The sequence below is a fragment of the Salmo salar genome, chromosome ssa17 (assembly GCF_905237065.1).
Source record: "Salmo salar chromosome ssa17, Ssal_v3.1, whole genome shotgun sequence".
NCBI classification, from domain to species: domain Eukaryota; kingdom Metazoa; phylum Chordata; class Actinopteri; order Salmoniformes; family Salmonidae; genus Salmo; species Salmo salar.
The window spans coordinates 72,254,698-72,274,082 of record NC_059458.1 but is presented as its reverse complement, the minus strand read 5'-3'; the positions used below and the strand labels follow the sequence as shown (position 1 = coordinate 72,274,082).

At 43.7% G+C, this 19,385-nt stretch overlaps 1 protein-coding gene across 1 annotated transcript in view; it reads right to left on the bottom strand.

Annotated features, from left to right (window-relative positions):
• LOC123728087 (nuclear respiratory factor 1) overlaps window positions 1–6,498 on the bottom strand; it is a 40,988-nt gene extending 34,490 nt beyond the window's left edge. Inside the window, exons 1-4 of the mRNA XM_045698656.1 lie at window positions 6,321–6,498; window positions 5,545–5,659; window positions 5,148–5,265; window positions 2,351–2,491 (exon numbers count right to left, since the gene is read on the bottom strand). Coding sequence (XP_045554612.1) covers window positions 2,351–2,491; window positions 5,148–5,265; window positions 5,545–5,659; window positions 6,321–6,498 — 552 coding nt within the window. The remainder of the gene's footprint in view (window positions 1–2,350; window positions 2,492–5,147; window positions 5,266–5,544; window positions 5,660–6,320) is intronic.
• Window positions 6,499–19,385: the final 12,887 nt, after the last annotated feature.

The window sequence follows — 19,385 nt, the reverse complement described above, 5'->3', positions numbered from 1 at the left end:
GCAAAAATTGGTGATTGATATTTCCCTCACTAACTTTAAACATCAGCTAACCGATCGCTGCAGCTGTACATAGCCCACCTGTAAATAGCCCATCCAAGCTACCTACCTCATTACCATATTGTTTTTATTTACTTTTCGGCACACCAGTATTTCTACTTGCTCATCTATCACTACAGTGTTAATTTGCCAAACTGTAATTACTTCGCTACGATGGCCTATTTATTGCCTTACCTCCTCACGCCATTTTCACAAACTTTATATACTTTCTCCCCCCCCCCCTTTTTTCTCTGTTGTGTTATTGACTGTACGCTTGTTTATTCCATGTGTAACTCTGTTGTTTGTGTCGCACTGCTTTGCTTTATCTTGGCCAGGTCGCAGTTGTAAATGAGATCTTGTTCTCAACTGGTTAAATAAAGGTGAAATAAAAAAATAAGAACACACCGTCCGTAAACCCATTGCCAACCAGCTTTGGCAGAGTAAAGTAAGGCAACAGATCCTCCTCTCCTCAACTAAAAAAACAAACAAAAAAACAACAACCATCGAGATTCTTCCTGGTTCTATCACGCCTGCCCCAAAGGAGACAGGATTGGCCGCTCCTCTCCCTGTGGGCCGTGTGATTGGCTGTTTCTATCCCTGTGGGCTCAGTGATTGGCTGCCTCTGTCCCCTCTCCCTGGGGTAGTGTCTCTGAGGGCGAGCCATGGTACCAAGTCTCTGATGATGACGATCCAATGACTGTGTCAGCAGTGAAGTAAACAAGCTAGCACCACTTGGGATGAAGACTACTCTGTGAGCCATCTCTGGGCTGTGTTCATTAGGGCACAGCGAAGCAAAACACTTTGGAATGGAAAAACAAAAATGAGTGGCTCTTACTTTTTGGATAAGTTCAGATAGCACCTCCCTGTTTCAGTCCGCTTCGTGCCTACAGAACAGGACTCTAGTGTGGACCAGGACACAGCGTTCACTGCTTTCTCTTCCTCTCATACTGACTGGCACCACACCCTGACAACCAAATGGAGGATATCTGCCTCTTAAAACGATACGGGCATATCGGAAAGCCTTGTTTGGCTCATTATGGATTCCAAATGTGTCTCATGAAGTTACATACCGTAATTGGACTATTAAGCGCACCTGAATATAAGCCGCACCCACCGATTTTTTTTTATTTTTTACTATTTTGAACATAAATAAGCCGCACATGTCTATAAGCCGCAGGTGCCTACCGGTACATTGAAACAAATGAACTTTACACAGGCTTTAACGAAACACGGCTTGTAACAAAAATAAATAGGCTTTAACGAAACACGGCTTGTAACAAAAAATAAAAAATTAGCAATAAGCTTTAGTTGTCTTTTCGCACTGAGTCAATTCCTCACGCTGCTGTTTCCAATGTCTTATCATCGACTCATTAAGACCAAGCTCCCGTGCAGCAGCTCTATTTCCTTTTCCAACAGCCAGATCAATCGCCTTTAACTTGAAAACTGCATCATATGCATTTCTCCGTGTCTTTGCCATGATGAGGGTGACAAAATGACTACCGTAATCAGAATGATGGGAAGTTTGAGAGCGCTCGATTTAATCTAAACAGTAAACAAAAAAGTTGTTTGACCGTAACCCGTTCGGCAATTTCATTGGTCTAATGAAAGCTTCATGCCGCCAAAAAACGGAGCACGTCACAGAATGTTAAAAAAAAAAAATGTAAAAAATTGAAAGCGGGAAAAATCCATATATTAGCCGAGTCATTGTTTAAGCCGCGAGGTTCAAAGCCTGGGAAAAAAGTTGCGGCTTATAGTCCGGAATTTACGGTAGTTAAATTACAAACTAGAATCAAATAGGATCTATAGTTCTAACGAGCAACTCATGCTGGAGAAACTAGTGGCAACTATCATCATGAGAACAGGTGACAACCTTGACAAATTGACCTAAAAGGGGCATTTGACCTTGAAGCATGTCATTTTCTAGCGTAGCCAACGCATGAAACCATGGTCTGAGCAGTGAGGGATTTATAACCAACTGGCGCCATCTGCTGGACAGACGAGGGTTCTCATCTCACCCATAAACATGAATAAATATAGCTGTGTGTGTCAGTGTATCATCTCACCCATAAACATGAATAAATATAGTACCATAAACATGAATAAATATAGCTGTGTGTGTCAGTGTATCATCTCACCCATAAACATCCACATGAATAAATATAGCTGTGTGTGTCAGTGTATCATCTCACCCATAAACATGTATATAGCTGTGTGTCCACCCATAACATGAATAAATATAGCTGTGTGTGTCAGTGTATCATCTCACCCATAAACATGAATAAATATAGCTGTGTGTGTCAGTGTATCATCTCACCTGTGTCATCTTGTCCACAGAGACGGGGATGCCGTCAATGGTGAGGGGGGGCAGCTCGGAGGTTAGTTCCCCCCCGGGGGGGGCGTGCTCGGCCAGGGCATTCTCCAGGTCCTCCAGGATCATGCCCTTGTACTTCCTCACCTGCAGGGAGAAGGAGGAGGGGTAGGAAAAACATGGGTTAGTGGACGACCCAGAGTAGGGGGCAAAGGTCAAGGGAAGGTTATCCCTAACCTTGTAAAAGCAGTCTGAGAACCAAACATGTGAGGTACTCTGCAGGCTAGGGCTGGGTAGATATGGCCAAAACCTCATATCCTGACATAGGTCATTTCATATCCCGATAACGATACATATCACGATATAGCACATTTTCTGTAAATTCAATGAATAAATAGTTTATATAAAATGACCACATGTAAAGGCCTATTTCTTATTACATTTTGAATTATACTCAACAAATAAAAGGTACTGACTCATATTTGAATATTTCTTCTTTTATTTAGAACCTTTGTGCAAATGTTCAATTAAGCACGTAACAAAATATAAAATATTAAATCTAAAAAAGGTAAATAGAAAACACTTCAACTATAGTTGCAAACTAAATAAAAATAGGCCGAAAATATATATTTTTGGTGGGGGTGGGTGGGGGGGGCTTGCCTGTTCTGCATGTTATTTTGGCATTAATACGTGTCACATATGGGGTGGCAGGTAGCCTAGTGGTCAGAGCGTTGGACTAGTAACCAGCAGGTAGCCTAGTGGTCAGAGCGTTGGACTAGTAACCAGCAGGCAGCCTAGTGGTCAGAGCGTTGGACTAGTAACCAGCAGGCAGCCTAGTGGTCAGAGCGTTGGACTAGTAACCAGCAGGCAGCCTAGTGGTCAGAGCTTTGGACTAGTAACCAGCAGGCAGCCCAGTGGTCAGAGCGTTGGACTAGTAACCAGCAGGCAGCCTAGTGGTCAGAGCGTTGGACTAGTAACCAGCAGGCAGCCTAGTGGTCAGAGCTTTGGACTAGTAACCAGCAGGCAGCCTAGTGGTCAGAGCGTTGGACTAGTAACCAGCAGGCAGCCTAGTGGTCAGAGCGTTGGACTAGTAACCAGCAGGCAGCCTAGTGGTCAGAGCGTTGGACTAGTAACCAGCAGGCAGCCTAGTGGTCAGAGCGTTGGACTAGTAACCAGCAGGCAGCCTAGTGGTCAGAGCGTTGGACTAGTAACCAGCAGGTAGCCTAGTGGTCAGAGCGTTGGACTAGTAACCAGCAGGTAGCCTAGTGGTCAGAGCGTTGGACTAGTAACCAGCAGGTAGCCTAGTGGTCAGAGCGTTGGACTAGTAACCAGCAGGCAGCCTAGTGGTCAGAGCGTTGGACTAGTAACCAGCAGGCAGCCTAGTGGTTAGAGCGTTGGACTAGTAACCAGCAGGCAGCCTAGTGGTCAGAGCGTTGGACTAGTAACCAGCAGGCAGCCTAGTGGTTAGAGCGTTGGACCAGTAACCGAAAGGTTGCAAGATCGAATCGCCGAGCTGACAAGGTAAAAATCTGTTGTTCTGTCCCTGAACAAGGCAGTTAATCCACTGTTCCTAGGCCATCATTGAAAATTAGAATGTTCTTAACTGACTTGCCTAGTTAAATAAAGGTAAAATAAATTCAAATAAAATTCTATTTGATACCTTGGGTCGAGTGTTTGCACTAACTCACGAAACCCCTGTTTCTCGACTGTGTAAATTGGGGCCATGTCTTTGCAGATGTAAGTTGTAACGGCAGCTGTTATCTCCTTCCATCTTCGTGATTCTTTGCCATATGGTGTGGCGCGGACAAAAGCCACTTGCAACGTCTGAGTCGGGGGTTTGTTTTGAGCACTTTCGACTGTACTTTTCTGGGGTCTGATCCGTAGACTCTCTCCATACTGTTTCACATGATTCTTGTGTAGGTGGTAAAATAGGTTAGTGGTGTTTGAGCCGGTTGTTGGGACCGGCCTGCGGCATATTTTGCAGAGGACGGTTTTCTGGTCCGAGTCAGACTTTTCATACCCAAACCACGTCCATGTGACAGAAGCAGCCCCTCTTTTAGGTACGAGCTCTGTGTCTCTGTGCTCTGTGTCACGCTCACGCTCCTCCATGTTTGTTTGTGTTGCAAATTTCCTTCCGCATAGCATCGTCCAATTGATGAAAAATATTGACGTAAAGAGTGTGATTTGTAACACAATGAAATAAACGATAAGAGCATAATATGAAACGATAGACGTTTTTTCTATCGTCACACGATATAGATCGTCCTATCGCCCAGCCCTACTGCAGGGCATAGAGTCAGTATGCATTGAGACTACTGTTGGTAGGATGTTGACACTGCGACTTGAATGGCCAATGCAATGGATGTTCTGGATAAAAGACTTTAGGCACAAATCTCAGATCAGAATACAACCCCTTAAATAGTAACCTTAACCACTAGGAAGGAAAAACGTTTAGGGTAACTATTTGTCGACACTGATATTTTCTAAATGCATCTGTCTTTTCCTTGAGGTAAGGAAAGGAAAAGCCCTCGTCGAGCGAAGACGATGTTTCAGTCTACTGCTTTCACCAATCACAGATCAGCGTTTACTTCAACCAATGAAGGACAGAAGAGCGGATGCACTGAGAAAAGTTGAACTGGGCCATTGTTTTAACCCCAATGTAAGGCAGGAACAGTGAACACACTCCCTTATATGAAACACTAACTCCTTTTTCTTCTGTGTTACAGATTCAGCCACACATTATGAGGCGGCAACACATCATCCGTCTGTGTGGCTGACGTGTGGCAGACATGTTTGCACTCACCACATTCTCCAGCGGCGCAGCACCAAACACCTTGAACAAAGCGTTGGGCTTGGAGGGAGAGATGCACAGAACTATGGCCTGTTGGCCAACTCTGGTGGTGTACTCATCCAGGGTGGCTCTGCAGTTTCCTACAGACACAAAAACACCACAAAAATCACTCAAACGGGCTCTTCCTAGTCACGGGGACTATAAAAACAAATAGCCGTGACAAATGACTGTAATTCCATACTTCAATTAAAATAAAATACCCCCTTTCAGAAAAAAACTAAATGATTACAAATAAAACTAAATAAAGTAGGATTCTGTTCAGAATGACAAGACAAAAAGAGGCAGGAAAACAGTTTCCTAGGTGAGTTCTAGAAGATTTTGGGGTCATAGACAGTTTTGGGACCTTCACCTCAGCAGGCGTGTCTGCTGTCTCTTGCGGATGGACGGGTTGGACTCGAAGATGTGGGGCCTCTTGCGTTTCTTGCCTGTTGCTACGGCAGCAGCTGCAGCCATGCCTACTGGGCCTGTGAATAGAAACAAAACAGTTGAAATGGAGCAGTTCTCATTAGTGGTCTGACAGCACCATCTGCTGGTCAGTTATGTACATTACACCATACATATGAACAAATGTCTATGGCTAGGATAACTACTCTTTTAGGTGTGGGGATCAGTTCAAAGACTTGTCAATGTCATGTCTGAAATAAGTAGTTGGGGAAAAGATTCAGAAGAGTGTAGATCCGTCAAACTCAACTCTGGACCTGGATTCCAGGTCCCACTGCCTTTTCTTTCACTGTTCCCCTCTACAGGGACTGATTTAGACCTGGGATACCAGGTGTGTGTGCAATTAATGATCAGGTAGAAGAGAAAACCAGCAGGCTCCGGACCTCATCGGGTCAGAGTTGAGTACCCCTGGTGTAGATAGACATGTTATGTACAGAGCTGGTTATGATCGCCTACTCTACATGACAGACAACCATGTCTTTCTGTTCAACACAGCATTCTGTCATTTTCCTAATGCGTGACCCTGAAACAAGGGTCCCATGACCTAGCTTTGGCAGAGCAGATCCTGAATACAGTAACCTCTTCAAGACAGAGACCAAAGCGCTCATTTCACTCTGCTACTATGATTAATAGACTGTCCTCCATCATGCCAAAGACCCCCTCCTCTCATTGGCCGGGGCTCACCTGCGGCTGCCAGGTGCGCGGTCATCTCGTCATTGCCGGCCGAGTGAAGGATGTCTGAGTCATCATAGGCGTCGTCGTCAGGGGATGAGGGCGAGTCCTCGTCGGCGCTCAGCATGCTGTGATCTGTGTACGTGGCCACATGTACCTGCTGCACGGCGTGCTCCTCGATGGTGGTCATGTGCTCGGGTCTGGTGAACGTTGTGGTCCTCCATGGCGTGGTGCTAGCCTCAAACACTAACTGAAAAGAATAGAAAATAACTTATTCTATTTGCATGGAATAATTCATTTTTTTGCTGTCTCAGTATGTAACAGGCTGGGACAGCCATAGAGAAGTGCTCCTGCCTCCTGGAGCAGAGTTGGGGTTTATGTGCTTTACAGCAATAGTTAGGCCATGGGATATTGATGCAAGCAAACTGGACACACACACGTGTCATTCAGGGGTGTGTATAGGCCCCCGCCCACTTCTACTGTGATACTATCCCAGAAGTATGTTAACAGGGCTCAATGAAATAAAGCTTGTTATGTCTAGGGGCTATATATGAAAATGTGTACTAGCTAAATGTGTGATACATGACATAGCTAATGATGATGCATATGGATCTTCCAGTAGTAATATTGTCAGTGTAGACACATTGATGCAGTGCCTCTGTACTTATGTTCAATAAATGTAAATAGCATGTATAATGGCTGAGGTTGACTATATTCATTCAAAAGGCATGTATTACTTTACTACTCAAAAGGCTAATTGAGTATTGCACTGGGTGACCAATTAATGATATTTCAGAATAGATTTGGTGGTGGGGGGGAGACAGGAAATGCAAAGATTGAATGTTGAATGGCTTGCATGATGCATCTTTATAAACTGTTATATAGCCCTACTGTGAATTATGTGAGGGGGAGAGGGTGTACATAGATAGTGAGACAGACAGGGGCAGGAATGGGCTGGCTAGCCAACCAGTTAGTCTTGACAAATTATCAATTGACATCGAGATTGTCTAGCTAACAGTAACTCAAAATTAGGTTGCACTGATAAGCATTCTCTGTCTCTGCTATTAAATACTTCCGAATAATGAGACGTATGCGAGCTATATTGATAACAGACCATAGGTACTAGCTAGCTAACGCTACCCAACCTGCCATTCAATGGCGGTGGATAGACCATAACAAGTTAGCTGGTTAGTGGCTAAGTTAAGTTAGCAAATGTGATTCGCTAAGTGTTTAACAGCATTTCTGATCAAATGTTATGATTATTTTACTAGCCATGTAGTTAGCTAGGTTACTGTTAGTTAACTCCGATGATGCTTTTAGATATGACAAGAACCTAAATAAACCTCTTATTAACGTTAGCTAGCAAGTCAACCATAAAAACGTAGTTGGCTAGCAAATGTCCAAGACACATTTCGCTAGAGAATTAGCTGGCCAAGCGGCTGTATTTAGCGACATACTAGACAATTGTGTAAAAACTAGAACAATTATTGGAATCAGAATCCAAAATATTGCATGCTAACCAAACATCGCATGCGATTACATGTGCTGTGTACTGGTAAGCTAAAATAACGCGACTACTGTAGCAGCGAACCCGCCATCTCGAGCTACAACTGTAACACAATACATAACAGGCCTAGCGGCCTACACCAACGCTATTGCTGCATTATCTCGACTTATTCTCAGTGTGCGCAACGTGTATTGTCGTCAAAAATGACAAATATTCGTTTTTTCGTTTTCTCATCGGTATCTAAAACAATCTGCATCTTTTCGCCCCTATGCTGCCGGGTTTGTTGGTGCGGCTGCGCCGGGGCTGAAATAGCTGGAGATTGCGCGGTAGGGCACTAACCTCAGAGCGGCTGCGCTACTTCGGGCCTGCGCCGTACGATGGGCCTGGGAATCCGAGCTGTAATGGAGGACAAAGAACAGCCAGCCCGAAAACACACCGGAGCTGAAGCTCAGCGGTCCCACTGATCTACAACACCGGCCTAACCACGCCCCTTTCAGTTCAACATCACCGCACGGCAAAAGGAGATTTTTCTTATTTTATAAAAAGTAAAACATATACCAAATATTCTTCAGTATTCATTCAATATAATCCATATAGATATGTTTATTTTGTCCGATTTTTTTATACAGTATCGCCAACCACCCATGAAATAATTAGTTTTTATAAACATCGCTAGCAAAAACAATACACGCAATTTGAATGACATACCTACTGTACAAAATAGGATAATATCTTATTTCTAATGATGTCAACTTTAAACAGCTGCTCTTATCGACAATGTGTTTAGAGTTACCTTTCTAGCTAATAGTCTATGTTATAGTTTACACTTCTTCCAATTATAGTGTGGGGAGGTAATGGAAAAACTATCTACCAAATCTATTCATTTTAAAATGTTGATTACTTCTCCTTGCGATTATCATTCACCTGATGATAAGACAAGACATGTGGAAAACATTTTTGCCAAGGTATTGGAACGACCCTGGGTTTATACAGTGAGGGAAAAAAGTATTTGATCCCCTGCTGATTTTGTAAGTTTGCCCACTGAAAAAGAAATGATCAGTCTATACTTTTAATGGTAGGTTTATTTGAACAGTGAGAACCAGAATAACAACAAAAAATCCAGAAAAACGCATGTCAAAAATGTTATAAATTGATTTGCATTTTAATGAGGGAAATAAGTATTTGACCCACTCTCAATCAGAAAGATTTCTGGCTCCCAGGTGTCTTTTATACAGGTAACGAGCTGAGATTAGGAGCACACTCTTAAAGGGAGTGCTCCTAATCTCAGTTTGTTACCTGTATAAAAGACACCTGTCCACAGAAGCAATCAATCAATCAGATTCCAAACTCTCCACCATGGCCAAGACCAAATAGCTCTCCAAGGATGTCAGGGACAAGATTGTAGACCTACACAAGGCTGGATTGGGCTACAAGACCATCGCCAAGCAGCTTGGTGAGAAGGTGACAACAGTTGGTGCGATTATTCGCAAATGGAAGAAACACAAAAGAACTGTCAATCTCCCTCGGCCTGGGGCTCCATGCAAGATCTCACCTCGTGGAGTTGCAATGATCATGAGAACGGTGAGGAATCAGCCCAGAACTACACGGGAGGATCTTGTCAATGATCTCAAGGCAGCTGGGACCATAGTCACCAAGAAAACAATTGGTAACACTATGCCGTGAAGGACTGAAATCCTGCAGCGCCCGCAAGGTCCCCCTGATCAAGAAAGCACATATACATGCCCGTCTGAAGTTTGCCAATGAACATCTGAATGATTCAGAGGACAACTGGGTGAAAGTGTTGTGGTCAGATGAGACCAAAATGGAGCTCTTTGGCATCAACTCAACTCGCCGTGTTTGGAGGAGGAGGAATGCTGCCTATGACCCCAAGAATACCATCCCCAGCGTCAAACATGGAGGTGGAAACATTATGCTTTGGGGGGTGATTTTCTGCTAAGGGGACAGGACAACTTCACCGCATCAAAGGGACGATGGACGGGGCCATGTACTGTCAAATCTTGGGTGAGAACCTCCTTCCCTCAGCCAGGGCATTGAAAATGTGTCGTGGATGGGTATTCCAGCATGACAAGGACCCAAAACACGGCAACAAAGGAGTGGCTCAAGAAGAAGCACATTAAGGTCCTGGAGTGGCCTTGCCAGTCTCCAGACCTTAATCCCATAGAAAATCTGTGGAGGGGAGCTGAAGGTTCGAGTTGCCAAATGTCAGCCTCGAAACCTTAATGACTTGGAGAAGATCTGCAAGAGGAGTGGGACAAAATCCCTCCTGAGATGTGTGCAAACCTGGTGGCCAACTACAAGAAACGTCTGACTTCTGTGTTTGCCAACAAGGGTTTTGCCACTAAGTACTAAGTCATGTTTTGCAGAGGGGTCAAGGGGTCAAATACTTATTTCCCTCATTAAAATGCAAATCAGTTTATAACATTTTTGACGTGCGTTTTTCTGGATTTCTTTGTTGTTATTCTGTCTCTCACTGTTCAAATAAACCTACCATTAAAATTATAGACTGATCATTTCTTTGTCAGTGGGCAAACGTACAAAATCAGCAGGGGATCAAATACTTTTTTCCCTCACTGTAAGCGCGGATATTCCAGTATGTTTAGTTACCGGTTTGCCTGGAAGGGGGGTCTCTGGGCAAGAAAAGGTTGAAGACCCCTGGCCTTGAATAATATAATATTTTGGGAGGTCCAAACGGGATGACGCCATTTCAATCTGATACAGGTTTGTCAGAGTCGTTATTGTTCTTTAAACATTTGACTCTTATTTGAATCAAATTGCATTTTTTTTATCTTGTTGACAACATTGATTTGTGAACAATCATTGTTTATTCTCTATGTATAGTCACTTTACTCCTACCTACATATACAAATTACCTCGACTAACCTGTACCCCCCCCACATTGACTCGGTACCGATATCCCCTGTATATAGCCTCGGCATTGTTATTTTATTGTGTTACTTTAAAAAAAAAATTTTAATTTAGTAAATCTTTTCTTAACTATTTCTTTAACTGCATTGTTGGTTAAGGGCTTGTAAGTAAGCATTTCAGGGGAAGGTCTACATCTGTTGTATTCGCCGCATGTGACAAAAATTGTATTTTATTTGATGTGAACATGAGTCTGCTTGTAGTCAAATTCAATACAATGACGCTTTTGACAACAAAATTGTCAATAAGGTTATACTAAATATGGCATAGCACAGTAGCCTACTGTGCTATGCCATATTTAGTTGGGCAAAAAAATAAAAAAGCCTGATTCAAAGGGAAAATGTAACAGTAGCCCTGTTTATCAAGGGGAAATTAAATACAACTAGGGTAAAGCCAAGCACATGTCAAAAGGCCTCCTGCTTCTACTACAGTTAATATGGTACAAAACCCACTACTACTGCTATAACAGTTAATATGGTAGAAAACCTACTTATTCTGCTATTACAGTTAATATGGTACACAACCTACTGCTGCTGCTGCAATTAATATGGTACAATACCTACCCTGCTGCTACTACAGTTAATATGGTACATTACCTACCCTGCTGCTACTACAGTTAGTATGGTACATTACCTACCCTGCTGCTACTTCAGTTAATATGGTACAATACCTACCCTGCTGCTACAACAGTTAAAATGGTACATAACCTACTTCTGCTGCTATTACAGTTAATATGGTACATAACTTACTGCTGCTGCTACAGTTAATATGGTACATTACCTACCCTGCTGCTACTACAGCTAATATGGTACATTACCTACCCTGCTGCTACTACAGTTAAAATGGTTCATAACCTACTTCTGCTGCTACAGTTAATATGGTACATAACCTACTGCTACTGCTACAGTTAATATGGTACATTACCTACCCTGCTGCTATTACAGTTAATATAGTACATTACCTACCCTGCTGCTACTACAGTTAAAATGGTTCATAACCTACTTCTGCTGCTATTACAGTTAATATGGTACATAACCTACTGCTGCTGCTACAGTTAATATGGTACATTACCTACCCTGCTGCTACTACAGTTAATATGGTACATTACCTACAGCTGCTGCTACAGTTAATATGGTACATTACCTACCCTGCTGCTACTACAGTTAATATGGTACATTACCTACCCTGCTGCTACTACAGTTAATATGGTACATTACCTACCCTGCTGCTACTACAGTTAATATGGTACACAACCTGCTCCTGCTCCTATTCTTTATTTTACATGAGTTATTCCCTAATGAAGGCTAATGGTAATTGCCTAAAAATGCCTAGAAACTAGGTTACTGTACATGTAAAAATAGGTTTACCAGAAACGTTGGCTCAACTTAAAAGAATATCTTTACTGTTTTACTTCTTTACAAATTTAGTTTCAACATGCTAAAACCAATAACTACCATGAATTTGAACCCACTGAAGAGATCAACTTTTTCACTGTCCCAAAGCAGCAACACAACTGAGCGTTGCTATTCTTTACCATGCCCACAAAAGGGCAGTGTTGCATCACTAATCACTTCATGAGTCCAGCATCTCCACTTCACAATAACAGGAGATGGCAGCACCTGTCTCTCCGCAGGTGCCTTGGCATCCATTCCAGATGATGGATGTTTTACATTAGTATGTGATGACAACAACGTATGTTTGTGTCCCACTAAATGTCAGCAAGTATCATATTCAGAAGCTGATGCAGGCCTCATAGTTTGTCTCAACGTTTCACAGCCCCCATACTGTGACCTTCGTGTCTCTTCGCCCCCTCCCCATCTCACATCACAGTAGTAGACCTATAGGGTTACACATGTCCAGTAGGTTATTCAGGACTGGAAATAAATGGCATATTCAGTTGAAACCTAAGTCGTGTACAATATGACACTAAAAATCCATTACACCTTTTCGACTGAGATCAGCCAAAACAGAAATTCGGGCACACAGTGTCTGTCTGTCATAGCTCAACGTCACACCTGAAGTGAAGGTATGACACTTAAGAATGAGCCATGTCCTCGTCACTACCCATTCTGTCCCTGTACCCATCCCCTTCCACTGGGCTGTGGTGGTGAGCTGTAGATAAGCCCTGCAGCCTGGGGGGCTGGGATCAATAAGAGCTGTGGTTATTGGTAACGGCATATGATGTTTACACGTGTCAACTAAAAAACAGAATACTTGAGTATCCCGAATAATAACGGGAGATTGGTGTGCATGTAAACGTGGTCACTGTTTCTGTCTTTCTCTGTCGGTCTCTGTCTCGTCGCAATAACCATGTGTTTATAGGGTTTATTAGATAATAGCCTTATCATATTAATCGTACAGTATCTAACCTACCCACGTGCCTTTACCTCCCGAGTGGCGCAGCGGCATAAGGCACTGCATATCAGTGCTGGAGGCGTCACTACAGACCCTGGTTCGCTTCCAGGCTGTATAATGACCGGCCGTGATTGGGAGTCCCATAAAGCGACGCACATTTGGCCCGTCGTTGTTAGGGTTTGGATAGGGTATGAATTTGTTCTTAACGGACTTGCCTGGTTACATTTAAAAAAAAAATGTTATTGATTAATATGAAGGCATTGTAGGGCATCTCTTCTGAGTAGGTCCTGTATCAGGTTGTCTGCCCAGGAAATATTTTTTAAAACAAGCAGGATCCCAACTAGTTGACCATTTATGCAGTCTTCCGATAGCACCTCCCAGGACCTTAGATGAGATTCGAATTCAATGTCAAGTTTGATTCCCACGGCTTTTGAGGAGCAGGTGCAATGTCATCTCCTTGATGAACAAAAGGGGGCAGTAAAGCACCACATATAAAACGAAATAAAATGCTGAGTAGGGAACAACTGAAATAACATCTCCAAAGAGTCATACTGACTTATTTGAAACACAAATATTAGCGTGCAATTTTACCTTGAGAATAATTACAGATTGTTGTAATCCCTGTCTAGGTCATTGTGACCATGTTCGAGGAGTTGTATTGCTTTGCAAACAGAACTTATTGTTGGATCTTGCAGAATGTACGGCGTCTGTACTGAGTGACTTCCCTTTGTTGCATAACTTTTCACCTTCTATTTGATCTATGAAAATAAAGATATCCAATCAACACTATAGGATGGGCTATTCTGGATAGGCAAATGTCACAATGTATTTCAGGAGGCTGTAGTTTATCCACTCTACATCAGTTTGCATGGGTTTTACATTGTAGCCTGAGGTATATTGTTATAGTGTTACATCACATTATTATTGAGCTTTTTCATTTTCTCTCAGACAATTGCTTTCATTTTTGGTCTAATTCCCATTTCTTGAAAAACAGGCTTAAAATAAAGGTTAAAATCCAGGTCATGTGACATGATTAACCCAAACAAAGGAAATCCAGGTCATGTGACATCATTAACCAAAACATGAAATCCAGGTCAGTTGACATGATTAACCCAAACACAGGAAATCCAGATCATGTGACATGATTAACCCACACATAGGGCCCTGTACATTCCGCTCTATGTAACAGCTGTGAACATGGGCAGGAGTCAATGAAAGGTGAGGCCATGGTCATGAGTCTTAACTCTTGAACTTATACCACTGCATCAGCCAGCATCCTCATCTGTCCATGATTTTGATCATTGAGGATCATGAGTAGATGGATGGATGAATGGATGAGACAGTTGAATGGGAGATAGGATGGGTCGACGGAGAGGTGAACGCATGGTGGATAGATGGACACCGATAGACAGATGAGTGGACGGAGGATGGATATGCCATTGATCATCCTCTGCACCAGGGACAGCGTTTCCAGACGGCTGCTCCACTTCAGTGTTCCTACCTGCCGCCGTTTTATCTCAGAGATGAAAGACAAACTCTATTTAACTATCATGTTTGTCTCCTTTAACCCTACGTGGACACCTGTAACATCTCTATGTTGATGTCTAACATCTAACGATATAATGACGGATGTAGCCATTCACGAGTGGCCATGGAATTTGAGTCGTCAGAATAGAAACACAATGTTCCCCAGTGACATTAGCTATCACTATGAGTGAGGAAGGGAGAAATAGCTGCATAAATAATCTAATGTTATTGTTTTCTGTGGTAACCTGTTGCTAGGTGAGATTCCTCTCTGTCATCATCTCTAATCTCCAGATCTCTTTTTTCTCTCTCTGTTTCACGTCTCCTTCCTCACTCAGACAGAAGTCCTTGGCATGGAACACATGGAGAAAATATTTTCCAATCAGAAAGGTCGAGCGAGAGAGAGAGCTGGGGAGAGGTTTGTATCTCACGTATTTGTTATGTACTACCAAGTCAAAGCCCTGCCTTTATCCGCCACAAACACACACCTCCTGTTGTCAATGGAAACAGGGAGGACTGGAAGAGAGGGAGCTGGACACAGAAATAGAGAGAAAGAGAGAGAAAGAGAGGGGGATGCAGGAGAGGGACAAACAGCTACTTAGTACCTCTATAGCCCTCTGTTAGGGTTTACATCCTTCAGACTATGTTCTCCTGTTTAATGGCAATGTCATGTAGAGAATGAACCAGACTTACATGATAGTATTTATCAGAGGCAGGTCTTGTAGATGGTGGATGGAGGGAGGGAGGGATAGAGGGAAGAAAGCCAGTATGCCATAATCCCATGTATACTGAACAACAATCTAAACGCAACATGCAACAATTTCAAAGATTTGACTGAGTTACAGTTCACATAAAGAAATCAATCAATTGAAATATATTAATCAGACCCTAATCGATGGATTTCACGTGACTGGGCAGGGGTGCAGCTATGGGTGGGCCTTGGAGGGCATAGGCCCTCCCACTTGGCAGCCAGGCCCACTCACTGGGGAGCCAGACCCAGCCAATCAGAATGAATTTATCCACAAAAAAGGGCTTTATTACAGACAAAAATACTCCTCAGCAACAAAAAACCCCGACAATCCCGCAGGTGAAGAAGCTGGATGTGGAGGTCCTGGGCTGGCGTGGTCTGTGGTTGTGAGGCTGGTTGGACGTACTGACAAATTCTCTAAAACAACTTTGAAGGCAGCTTATGGTAGAGAAATGAACATTCAATTCTCTGGCAACAGCTCTGGTGGACATTCTTGTAGTCAGCATGCCAATTACACGCTCCCTCAAAACTTGAGACATCTGTGGCATTGTGTGACAAAACTGCACATTTTAGAGTGGCCTTTTATTGTCCAGAGCACAAGGTGCACTTGTATAATCAGCTACTTGATATGCCACACCTGTCAGGTGGATGGATTATCTTGGCAAAGGAGAAATGCTCACTAACAGGGATTTAAAGACATTTGTGCACATCATTTGAGAGAAATAAGCTTTTAGTGCGTATGGAACATTTCTGGGATGTTTTATTTCAGCTCATGAAACATGGGACCAACACTTTATATGTTGCGTTGATATTTTTGTTCAGTTTAGTTTTCTAAAAAACACCCTGCAGGTTTTACGTAGATGTTAAGGGAAAGGAGCAGGGAGGTGGTCTGGAGGGAGAGGGGGATGGAGGAATAGAGAGGGAAAAGAGAGCCAGATTGCCGTGATGCCATTTTCCAAAAACACCTCCCAGATGTTCCCACCTGGCACCTGCTCCAAAATGTCTGGCCGCCGAACAAGTGCTTGGACGGAGCTAAAAGAGGCACGCTCTGTCTCCACAGTGAACTCTTAATTTAACGCCTTGGAGAGGGGACCAGAGCGCCCCTGACACGAGTGTCACTGCTGTGACCATTGCTCAAGAGGGTGACATTTTCAGCTCTGCAGGTGTAATGACCGAGCACGGTGGAAAGTGAGAAACTAACCAGGGGAGTAACAGAAAGAAAGGAGGAGGGAGATAGGGGAAAACTCTGATAGCAACTAACAGACTGTAGATGCCAACACCTCACTCTCTCACACACCTATCCCAGCCTGCTCTCCTCTCCTTCAGTGGCTGACACTAACAATGGCTTATGGGGCTCTGCTCCTGTCTCAGAGGGCGACTTTGGGATGAGACCACTCCCCCCCCCCACCGCCCCCCCCCCCCCCACCCCTCCATTCCCATAAAGAGATTGAGGGGAAAATCCAGTAGTGGGGATGTTTTTTTGCTGCATGTGTGTTAAACTTACATCATCACCCAGATATGTTTTATCCTTGTTGTGTTAACGACTTCTAACATGTTTGAGATGCTCAAAAGTTTAGTAAGCCTTGTAAGGCTTCCTCTTATTTACCGATTAACTCTCAGAAAATGTTATTAGTCACAAACTACGCAGGCACAAGCACTGTGACCTTGGCTCTCATCATTGAATAATGCATAATAACAGCCCGATAATAGATTTACCTATTTTGACTCAAGTTTTGACTTGAGTGTCGCATCATTTTAAATGTAGAAGAAACTGTTGTTTTGACACCCATGGCTCCTCGTTGCTTAACGGAGAAATATTTAGCAGTTTGACTTAATGAGCTTCATTAAATTATGACTCATACGTCTATGAGGTTGAATGTCTCTTATTTCCATATTCCCCCTCTTTTTTAACGCTGGTAATCCTTCTCTCTTTTTCAGAGTTCTGACACTGTCTGGCCAAATCCTTAAAAAAATAAACGGTGTTTGATAGTGTTCGTTTTTTTAATAAACACATGATTCAACACAAAGGCTCCATGGTACGGCAAGTATCCTAGCGGTTAGATTGGTGAGCCAGCAACCGGAGGGTTGCCAGTTTGAATCCTGGGTCTGACTGGAAAAATCTGGTGGGAAGTGAGCTGGTAACTGCCCAGTGTGGCAGCCCCCTGCACCTCTACAAAAAAACAGTATATACACTGAGTGTAGAAACATTAGGAACACCTTCCGAATATTGAGTTTCACCCCCTTTTGCCCTCGGAACAGCCTCAATTCGTTGGGGCAGGGACTCTAGGTGTCAAAAGCACTCCACAGGGATGCTGGCCCATGTTGACTCCAATGTTTCCCGCAGTTGTGTCAAGTTGGCTGGATGTCCTTTGGGTGGTGGACCATTCTTGATACACATGGGAAACTGTTGAGTGTGAAAAACCCAGCAGCATTGCAGTTCTTGACACACTCAAACCAGTGCTACTGGATGGAAACTGCAAGTGTAACAGGGAAACAGATCCCAATCAAAGGTGTTATCACATGCTCCACTGAGGTAAACATTATGTGGGTAAAACAAAGTGCAAATTAAAAGTACGAATCTCGGAGCATCGTAGCACCGTTAGGAGCAAAAACTCGACTTACCCAGTTGCGGCCCACCTTTTGGAAGCAAACCACTTGATTTCGTCCCTACGTTATATCGACATCGAACATGTCACCCTCCCTAGGAGAGGGGGTGACCTCGACAATTTATTGTTAAAACGAGAGGCTGGCTGGATCTTTAATTTAAAGACCCTTACTCTCTTCGGTCTCACCGTAGACTTTGATCTGAAGCCATTATTGTGATTGTTGTGATTTTGCTATTGTAAATGTTTGTAGTCCTATGTAGCCAAATTGTATCTATGATCGTATGCTATCGTTTCATGTTTTTGGTATGTTATTTTTATGTCTGAAGATTAACCAATGATATCAGGCCACACTCGGCCATGATTACAGACACCTGTGTGTGTCCTTTGACACTATATAAACTGGTCACCCCGCAGTGTTTGTCATTATACCCTGATGAAGACAGCTTTTCTGTCAAAACGTTGGTTATTCAATTATTGCATCTGAGCTCCTAAAGTGTGCGGCTCTCCTTTAACGCTAGCCAGCACCTCGCCTGAATAGGTGTTCTACTCCGCTAGCCAGCACCTCGTCTGAATAGGTGTTCTACTCCGCTAGCCAGCACCTCGTCTGAGTAGGTGTTCTACTCCGCTAGCCAGCACCTCGTCTGAATAGGTGTTCTACTCCGCTAGCCAGCACCTCGTCTGAATAGGTGTTCTACTCCGCTAGCCAGCACCTCGTCTGAATAGGTGTTCTACTCCGCTAGCCAGCACCTCGCCTGAATAGGTGTTCTACTCCGCTAGCCAGCACCTCGTCTGAATAGGTGTTCTACTCCGCTAGCCAGCACCTCGTCTGAGTAGGTGTTCTACTCCGCTAGCCAGCACCTCGTCTGAATAGGTGTTCTACTCCGCTAGCCAGCACCTCGTCTGAATAGGTGTTCTACTCCGCTAGCCAGCACCTCGTCTGAATAGGTGTTCTACTCCGCTAGCCAGCACCTCGTCTGAATAGGTGTTCTACTCCGCTAGCCAGCACCTCGTCTGAATAGGTGTTCTACTCCGCTAGCCAGCACCTCACTTGAATGGGTGTTCTACTCCGCTAGCCAGCACCTCGTCTGAATAGGTGTTCTACTCCGCTAGCCAGCACCTCGCCTGAATAGGTGTTCTACTCCGCTAGCCAGCACCTCGTCTGAATAGGTGTTCTACTCCGCTAGCCAGCACCTCGTCTGAATAGGTGTTCTACTCCGCTAGCCAGCACCTCGTCTGAATAGGTGTGCGTTTCTGTTCATGCTGTATGACATGACAATGACCATAAGAGTTGGCAACATCGTGCAAACAGATCTGGGACCAGGCTACCTGATTTCAAGATGGCTCCAGCCTCTTCTCCCTCAGTCATGTTCATGTGCAGCACACAGTGTTCCTAG